This window comes from Leptodactylus fuscus, chromosome 5 (genome assembly GCF_031893055.1).
Source record: "Leptodactylus fuscus isolate aLepFus1 chromosome 5, aLepFus1.hap2, whole genome shotgun sequence".
In the NCBI taxonomy this organism is placed as follows: Eukaryota; Metazoa; Chordata; class Amphibia; order Anura; family Leptodactylidae; genus Leptodactylus; species Leptodactylus fuscus.
Genome location: NC_134269.1, coordinates 52864639 through 52874907, shown reverse-complemented (window position 1 = coordinate 52874907; position 10269 = coordinate 52864639). Strand labels below are relative to the sequence as shown.

Here is a 10269-nt window from a genome sequence, read left to right as displayed (position 1 = left end):
TTGGGTTATTTTTTTCAGCTTGCTTTTTTTCAGCGCTGAAATTCCACACCAAATTCCACACCATTTTCCTCCTAATAAGTGTTCTGGATCCTGGCCCTGCTTCCCGCACTGACACAAGTCGCAGGTAATGCTTCGTCCTATGCAGTAGGTGTCGCTGTCGCACATCCCGTTAAAGCTTTGTACGCGCTGTACCGGTGTCTGGCCACTTCCTTGTTGTCATGGAGAGGAGGCCGCGGCCGGCGGTGAATGGGCCGTGGGATAGGCCCCGTTATAGGAACAGCTCAGCCCCGAGGTTCCGTCATGAGGCGCCGCAGTTCCCACCGTCACGTAGCGGTTCTCAGCATGGAGAGGTGCACCCCGCAGTATTCTACCCGGACGGCGGCTCGGAGCGGTCTGGGCCCTGGGAGAACCGGCCCCATTATGAAGCTGGGCAGCCCGGGTCCCTGCAGAGACCTCAGCACAGAGATGAGCGGGTAGAGTTCACACAACATGGGTATCGTGAGCCGCAACAGTTCGGCCCCCGGAGGACAGAGGTATTCCCACATGGAGGTCCGAGGCCTGGCCTGCCTCACCATGTCCCTGTGCAGCCACCAGAGTCCATGGCCAATGACCTATACGACACCTTCAGCAATGACCCCATTATACCAAGTGATGATACAATCCCAAATATTCCCCATCACAGGGCACCAGAGCCACCCCAGGGAACCCTGCACAATACTGCCCCCTGTGACGGTAGGGGACCCCAGCACATGATGCCGGCAACTTCTCAACATGATGTGTTTGGTGCAAATCAAGATATAGGTCAGCGACTAAACAGCCAGGAAAATGTCTACCAGTCTGGAGAGCGGCATCACGGAGGGCCCCGGCATGAGGAGCTTCAAGACCCTATGTATTCGGGAAGGCCGCTGCCCAGGAGTGAGCATGCTGACGCTTATCAGCCCGACTTGTTCTATCACAGTGGTCCTAGTGGTTTTCGAGGTCCTAATTCAGCAGTATCTCACTATTTCCATGATGATCTGCCACATGACAGGAGTAATCTGCAGCACCCATACCAAGATGAAGAGTGCCAACCTGGTATGTCTCATGGAGGGTCCCAGGTAGGATTATATAATCACCCTCCGGTACCTGATAACTACCGGGTGCCATCCCCAGGTATACAACCGTTTTCTGCTCCATCCCAGCCTCCACCTATGCAAAATGCCCCACCACAAGGCCACTATCGTGTACCCCCAATTCAGGGCCCTCCTTACACTCCTCTCCCACCGATAGGCTCTGGTTTTAGTGGACCTCTTGAGGAGGGTGACTTGGAAGTTCAGAGACACAGCAGTCATCCACATCATCTCCTGAACCAGCCGCCTATCATGCGACAGGATAGAGTACAAGCTTTGGATCCTCTCATGCCTTCAACCATGGCTGGAGGTAGACATTTGGAGCACGATATTCCTTTTTCTCCACATGAGTTACCTGATGGGTTTAGAGACCCAAATTTGCTGCCACAGCATGTTAGCCCATTTGTTTCTCAGCACACCCATCACATTGAGGACAATTTTATGTATTTGGACCGACAAAATGATATAGGAAACAGTGGACCTGCAGATAAAGACGTCTTTGTGCATTGGCTTTCCAGCTTCTTATCACATAGAACAAAGACGCCTTTAACTAAGTCTGAAGTGCCTGAGACTTACTCCATAGCAGAAGCACGTGAACTCCTATACGGTGCTCTGCATTTAATATCACAGCTGGATTCCTTGTGCCAGGTTTTGGAAAGCCGCAACAAGGCAGGAGAGCCATGGACACTTGAGTATGAAAAAGCAGCTCATCTACAGGTAGATCTAGAGAAGAAACTTAAGGAGCTGGAGAAGCCGGGGTATATCGAGGGTGTCAAGAGGAAACTAAATGTAGTGCGTAGGAAAAGGCTTCGCCAGCAGCGCAGAAGACAAGTGACAGAGGAGGAAGACAAGGTGGCAGCAGAGCGCTCTGCTGAAAAAGAGGCCAGCATTGACTTGTGGAGAATGAAGTGTATCCAGCAGGTGGAGGAGAAGAAACGGGTGAGTGTAACGCTATCAGAGGACCATGTGTGAAATCCGCCGTAAACAGATCAAATAGTCTGTATTTCACAGCCGATTCGCATCCTTGGGACACCCTTTTTGCAGATCCCTCGCAGCCTGGGCCAAAAAAAAAAAATCCACGTGGACACATGAATTATAAATAGATCCTTGAGAGTAGAAACCGTTTCAATCCTCAGTTTCTTGTATAGTTGAAATGTAAACCATAATCTAATATATATATGGGCTGAGTCTATACTGCGTGCAGGTCAAGTGTAACGTGACATGTTACGTCTCACCCCTTTAGTAATAATAGAGATTCCCATGGTTGTAGCAATGCCCCCCTGGCAGTAGAAATGTATCCCATATCCTTACACACTTTCCCAGTCTAAGCCGACAACCATATGAATGTTCAGTGTGCTATCCGGGGTTTTCATGTATACATGGCTGTGAAATACATGGTCACGTGTGCAAGCCAACAGTCTGTGCCGCAAAATATGGAATAAGGTCCTAATCCTGTTCGATTTTGCGGCTCCTATTCATTGAATGAAAGGGGCCACGGAAGCACAGACGGCACAAGGTGACATCCGTGTGTTGCCCGCCTATGCCGTTCTTTCACGGCCGCCAGTTATCACACTCTCTTGTGCCATCGGCTTCATACAAATGAGTAGACCTAAATGACCGCCAACACATACGCCATAAGGACAGCTATAATCACAAAAGATAATGAATAAGAGAAATAGCTAAAGTGTAAATATAGATAAGTATATGTAGAAAATCTCCCACAAAATAGAGGTACATAAATGAATTGAAGACGCTGCAAACGCACTAGAGGTTATCTAAATAAATGGTGTACTCCACATCTATAGTCCGTATTACTAGCAGAAATCGTAGACTGCATTATATATCTAGGGAGGTGCTGTCAAATCATATGTGACCGACCTAATTTACAGTGTATTTCCTAGTGCATAGGATATAGGATGAGAATGTGACATACAATAGCAAAGCCAAAATATAGTCAGCGGATTGTCCCTACCAGAGAACAACTAGAACTGAAATCTAACTTCCTACTGAGGATAGTACTTCTTTAGTAAGAGTGACCTTATGGCAATGAAGGCCCCCCTCTTGTCCTACCAAGCCTTCTCTGGGAGTCAAATGCCTACTGGGGTACAACACCGCTCACTAAAGAGCGCGTCCTAAAAAGAGCGAACCCTAGGGCAGTAATATGTTGCTGTAAAAATGAGACCACATATGAGTTTGCTCCCCATTACACGCTAGTTTATGCTGTTTGTGTTCCATCATATTCTTGTTTATTGCAGGAACGAGAGCTTAAAGCTACTGCTGACCACGTACTTGGAGAGGTGAGGAAGAAGCAAAACGATGTGAAGAAAATGCTGGATGTCTTAAAGTCTTTAGAAAAACTGCGGAAGCTGCGAAAAGAAGCTGCTGGAAGAAAAGGTAAGAGGTGCAGTTATTTTAGAGGTTTCCCCTGTAAGTCCTTGTGCACACGACTGTAGTGTTTTTCTGGAATTGTGGATAAAAGTACGGACCCGTTCACGAGCACAGTTTTTACCGCTGTGTCTGGAGTGTAGAAAAGGACTGTAGATTAAGAAGCATGTCCTATTCTTAGCCGCATTTGCAGAACAGACAAGTGGGATCATATAAGTCTTTTTGCGGACGGTAAAAACCCTTATGGCTGTGTGCATGTACTGTAACACTTATACCCTATTCACATGATAGGAGATAGACATCTGACTGCTGGGACCTTCAGTGGTCATGACGATGGGGGGCCCCAGACAACTACTCCATTCACTTCTATAGGACTGACAAAGTAAATTTCCACCCAATGACTTCAGTTTTGTGATGTGTAGGAATTTCTTGTATGTTTTACTCTTTCTTTTCCGATTGCAGCTCACGGAAATACTTTGGGAATATTTAATATGATGTTTGCACTGCCAGTGCACGTGTTATTGCGCTTGATCCTAAACCTAAGCTTTATTCTCAGGTGTCTTTCCACCACCATCTGCCGATGAAACATTCACAGATCACGTAAAGAGGCTGCGAACAATGGTGCACAAGCGTAGTGCATTATATGATGCTGAAGAGAAGACTCTGAGGGTCATACTGGAAGGGGAGCAAGAGGAGGAGCGGCAGAGGGAAAAGGATAAGAGGCTAAAAAAAGAAAAGGAGAAAGCTTTGCAGAAGCAGCGAGAACTAGACTCCGTGTTGTTTGGAGACACAGGTCTGTGAAAGCTTGGCTAGACATTTGTGCTGTTAAACATACATCATCCATGTAATCTTATCATTGTGTTCCTTCTCTCTTTTCTCTGTGCTCTAGCACCGCATTGGAATAGTTAGCAGGGGCAGTAATAGAGACGCAGAGGGGACTATCAGGCCATTTTCACGTCGTGTTAGACCCTTCTCTTAGATATACATGTTAGGAGTGTTGTCCGTGCATGCTAACATATAGAAATGCTGTGACTTACAATGTCCATTTTTTGTGAGGTGCCTCTGCATAATATGGCTTGCTTTACTACAGTTTTGTATAAAGTAAGAAAAAACAAGTTATACTGGCATAACATAGGCGAGAGGGGCAGCCTTTAGTTTCTGCCGGGTGATAGGGGCCATATGGATATATTTGCCATACAAATCGGGCACTGACCCCAAACACAGAGCTCTGATGTGATGTGAACAAGGTTTTGCCAGTATCAAGTGCATAATTCATATAAGTGCAGTCAGAGAATGGAGTCTGATGTGAAGCTGCAATATCTGCAGAGCACTGAGCGATGTTAGAGAGGGGAATGGAGGGGGTTGTGTTTTGGCAGCCGTTTTATTTACTATGACAACATATATTCTATATGGCTAGATTTCATTGCAGACTATTTGAAAAATTATCCTAAACTTGGGGTTTTAACAAGTTTTCATGTCTTAATATCAGAACCTCTACCCGGCCTACACCCCCTGCTGCCATTTCGTCAGTACTATCTGCAAGCTGAGCATTCAGTTGTGTCCCTCGTCCAGATCCGGTAAGTCTTGTATTTATGTTTAGCACAACACTCCCATAATGCTGTAGCTCTTTAAGTTTCACCAACATTAGCGTTTGTGATCTTATTGCTGGAAAAAAATATGGATCTCTATTATGTATGCAATTTACTGGAACTTCTTTACCTGCACCTACAATAGATTGTCACTGAGGGCGGGTTCACACCAGCACCCAGTCTCTGCTTTGTGGGTTTCTGTCTTCTGCCCAAGAAAGTGGACAGGAGACGGAAACCGGCAGTCCGTTTTCAAACCCATTCATTTGAATGGGTTTGCAAAGTGTCCGCCCGTGAGTGTCTTGCGGTCTCCGCGGCAAAGCCGCCTTTTTTTTTTAACCGGACACAAAGTTGTACATGCAGGACTTTGTGTCCGGTTTAAAAAAAAAAAAAAAAAGGTTTCGCCGCAGAGACCAGAAGACGCTCACGGGTGAACAGTGACTGCCGGGTTTCCATCATCTGTCCAGGTTCTCAGGCAGAAGACAGAAACCCACAAAGCAGAGATCGGGCGCAGGTGTGAACCCACCCTTAAGTGGATTGTTGGAGAATAGAGAGAACATGCCAACTGTATTGAAAATAATGGAGCAGAGCCTATAAAATGATAATAATATATGTTTTATTTAGCTAGTGCTAACATATGTTGCAGCACTTTACAAATTGAAGGGTTGAAGTACAGACAAAATGAGACCTTACAGAGCAATAAATCTTTTTGCATGATAGGAGTGCAAGAGCTTACAATCTAGGAGGTAGGAGGTGGACTTGGTAGAGGTGGTGAATGGTCTTCTTTAAAGACCTATCCACTTTTTTGACATGTCTATAAATAATTGTATTCTTTGTGATATACCAATTCTGGAATATGGCTTTATAGAAATCTTCGTTGTGCTGTTCTTCTGTTATTCCTCCTGAAAATGTATTCATAAATTGACAACTGGTTGTTGCCAGTAAGCGGGTGTGATACAGTAAGGAAGGGGGGGGGGGGAGTCTGACACTGACTGTGTAAAGGGGGAGTGGTGGCCGCCAATTGTCACTTTATTCATAAATGTTCAGGAGGAATAATAGAGGATCGGCACAACAGAGAAAAAGTTGATCCAGAATTGTTGATTTTGTGGAGATAAAAGTATGTATAAAACAGGTAACTGCGGAGCTGAAGGCCCTTTTTTAAATTATTTTGTTCACAGTTCAATATTTTTCTACACTTTGTTTTCCCCTTTATGTACTTTTGTTTTTTGTTTTTTCTTTACAAGACACATTCTGATGGATCTATATGGGTAATATTTTGAGCCCATTGAAATCAAAGGGCTGAACTTAAAAAGCATGCTCCGCATTTCCATGTGTGTGTTCTGTTTTTTATCATTTGTTACTCTGCAACATTGTAAAAATGACACACAAACTAGAAAGAATCCAGATGAAAAACAAGTAACATAAACAAGGTCTACAAAGGAATGCAATCTGGGAACATGGTGTGCATCTATATTTAATGCCCTGTATATTTTCATACACGAGTGTGAACGTGCCCTCATGCTGTAATATAGAAATGTTGCATTCAGAAATAATATTTCATGTACATTTGTTCTTTCAGACATGAGTGGGATCAATTCTTGGTTCCACCTGACCATCCTGATGGCAGCAATGTCCCCCGTGGATGGGTTGTTCCAGTACCCCCCTCTAATGACACCTGGGCCACAGCCGTCAAGCAGTCGGATTGAGTATAGTTTGAAGAACTTTTGTTGTAAATGTCAGGTCAGGGCCCCATGTGACGTAAACAACACAGGAAAAATCGTGGACCTTTGTAGTCAGAGCAAAGTGTGTGGGATTCTGGCGAATCCCATGCTCACCTTGCGGTAAAAACCGCAGTGCCGTTTTGGAAATCTCAGCATGTCAATTATACCTATGGAAATGCCAGAGGTTTCCCCATAGGTATAATTGAAACAGAAAGTCCGCAGAGGAAACCTCTACAAATTTTCTATCTAAAGCGATGCGGGATGAACCGCGATGTGTTGCCGTCACAGTTATTCCTGCGGCGCTTCTTTCCTGCAGGACCCCATGTGGGGCCTTAGCCTTACAAGACTTTGCACAGGAGGTTACGCAGGCAGTCTATGACATCAGGTACATTCTGCAGTACTTTCACATTGTTCTGCTAGCAAATGTCTCCCACTTACAATTTATTTCAGGGTTGTACTTTTCTAAATGTGTTTTTGGAATGTAATAAATTATGAAAATATATTTATTTTTTTCCAATAAATTAAAATCAAACCATGTTTGTAAAGTGTTTATGGCTTATCTCTTATCTGCGAGTAGTTTTATTGTTTCAGAATCAGTGTCACATAGACGAGGTGTCATTTAGACCAACAGATAATGTATATTTGTCCATATACATTATGGACAAATTTATATGGACACCCAAGTTCCTCTAGATCAAAGTTGTCACATCATGTTTCTATGGACCGTGCTGTGTGCACAGAGCCCTAGTCATGCATTAACAGGAAAGGGCCTTCCCTAAACTAGAAGTGACAGCCGTCTAAGATGTGTTGTAACACTAACATTACCCTTCACTACAAATTAGAGACTTTGCACATGGGCTGTTTTCAGGGTTTGTGCAATGTCTCCACCAAATTTTTTTGGTAATCACTACCCATTCTGGTTGGTACAGTTCTCCATCAGACCAGATAGTGAAATGTAATTCATCATTACAGAGAATATTTCCAGAATGCAGTGTTGGCATGCTTTGTATCACCCAAGATGGAGCTTAACATTGTGTGTTCGTGCACTGGTGGACGTCATATTGCTGGCACACTTTCCTCTGTGTCTTCTTCCAGCGACGTCCTCCTGGGCTCGCTGTTCCACGCCTTCATCTTCTTTTCTTCCGGAATGAAGAAGTTCACAAGTATACTGCGCACGCTCTGGCGCCATTTTTGTAGTAGTTCTAAGTTCCCCTTAGAACTACGCGAGCTTACTGCACATGCAAAGCGTACTGCGCATGCTCTTTATTCTGGAAGAACAGAAGATCAAGGCGTGGAAGAGCCAGAACAGGAGGACATCGCTGGAAAAAGAAAGAAGAGGAAGGCGTGACAGCAAGATGACATCGGACAGTGTACGACCGCCCATCGTGCACCAGTAAGTATGATTTTAATAATGGTTTTTAGGGTATTATTTAAAAACGGGGGGAGCTTTTAAAATAAGATTAGCGGTGCCTGAATAGCCTTTTTAAAGGCTATTAAGGCATATGTGGGGCGCATACAGCATAATTTTGCTGATAGAGCCCCTTTAAGAACTATACATTATGGACTGAGCTTACATTAAAAGTGAAGGAATCTCCTGAGTAGTTTTGTATATTCTTTATAAAAGGACAGTTCCCAAACCCTGGTTGTTGAATCCAGTTACTTGGTAACAAAGATCAACCAAGTTATGGTAGTCTAACCTTACTGGAAATATGCTCATTCTTCAGGCCTAACTAGTAATTTCCTCTTATGTCTGCTTGCATTTACAGTTTGAGCCCCCTCCGGGGGTACACTTTAGGTGTATATCGCAGAAAATACTGAAGGGTAACAATATATAGGAATAAAAGGCAGTGTAATGCAATCTATCACGCTGTAATTCTAGAAGAGAGCACTAGGGGGAGACATAGAGTTAAAAGTACTGAAGTCTATGTGTTTAGTCTATAAAGGCAGGTGTGTATACTTTATAGTGTATCCCAAAATAATACACTATATACTGTATGAATATTATTGGAAAATATCTCCCCACAGTTATTGCTAAGTATGTACTTTAGTTATCCTGTGCTGTTATGGAAAATATATTAAGCTGCTATTATATGTATTACATGGGAAGCTACAGGACAATCAGTATTGCAAATACTCCAGGCCGGTTTGCTGAAGTGTGCAGCGTTTAGCGCAGTCATCCTAGTTATTTTGATTCTCTAAGGGTAATATATAATATAGTTTTTATTTTTTAAGGTGGAATCTGCCTCAAAAGCACCCTCCATTCATTTCAATGGGAATCAAAAGATTATTTCATCTAGCTGATTTTTCTACTTAAAGGGGTATTCCCATGTCCCTTGCTCACCAGTCTTCGCTGCTGCAAAGACTTCTTTCTTCCTGGTTTTCGACGTCAATTGATGGGCGGGGTTTCATATGCAAAGCCATACTGTCCGACTACCTCCAGTTTAGCTCCGCCCCCAAATTAGTGTGTAGCTCCGTCCACCACATAGCGTGATCCTATGGGACAACTGAAGGGCCTGTGATGTCATCAAAGGTTTATAGGACGCTTGGATTTAGCTTGTTCTGTATAGAGTCGGCTAAATCCTAGTGAGCTAAGGGGCCAGGTCCTTCTGCCCACTAGCTTTTAGCCCGCTCTATATAAGAAAGCTAAATCCTAGTGAGCAGAGGGACCAGGTCCTTTAGCCCACTAGGATTTAGACTTTTTTATATAAGAAAGCAGCACTTATTTCCTCCCTCCTTTATCTGAGAGCAGGAAGCTAGGTCACATGTGTGGTGCAGACACAGGAACAGCTACAGACACAGGCTCGCTCCCGTGCATTTATACCCCCCTCCCTCCCCCCCCTGAGAGCAGGCAGCTACATCACTTGGGAAATGAGCAGATAATCCCAAGGGCCATAGAAACGCAGTGTCAACAATGAAGTGAATAAATTAAGATAGTGGACAAACAAAGCAGTTTTGTTGAAGCAGTGTATTTAGGAAAAGTCTTAAATCCACATTAACAAGCAGTATAAATAGGATCCTTGTTAAGGGACAACCCCTTTAAAGAAAGAGAAGTGTCGTGATCCATCTTCTGGCAGATTCCATCTTGCAAAGCCTTTTGTAATGAATGAGAGGCAGGATCTATCTGACTCTTGAATGAAAAGCTGGTAGACCTGCATCAAAACTCTGAACTTAAAGTGGTCAATGCTGGTCAGAAGAAGCTGCTTCTATAACGTTGATTCTGCAAAATAGCAGGAATCGCTCTGTTGGCCAGCAAAGGACATCAACTCACAATAGTAGCAGCAGATCACACAGCACACCTAGTAATGACAAGGGCAGACTAGGAGCAGCTTGCCAGAAAAATATTTGAATTTGGTGCCAAAGCGGTCCCTGAGTGAGTGTCACCACTTGTCACCCTGCTCCTGCATGCTCAATTTGACTGAAAATAATAACCCCATCGCTATAGGAAGGTGTCAACCACATTGAGACCCA

The 10269-nt window shown here is 44.0% G+C and overlaps 1 protein-coding gene across 1 annotated transcript; it reads left to right on the top strand.

The window, feature by feature from the left end:
- The first annotated feature begins 218 nt into the window (after positions 1-218).
- Positions 219-7247, top strand: PDCD7 (programmed cell death 7). The gene is made up of 5 exons (XM_075275810.1): positions 219-2048; positions 3365-3503; positions 4051-4287; positions 4984-5071; positions 6660-7247. Exons 1-5 carry the CDS (start codon positions 219-221, stop codon positions 6784-6786), a joined length of 2421 nt encoding a protein of 806 aa, XP_075131911.1. The 3' UTR covers positions 6787-7247.
- Positions 7248-10269: the final 3022 nt, after the last annotated feature.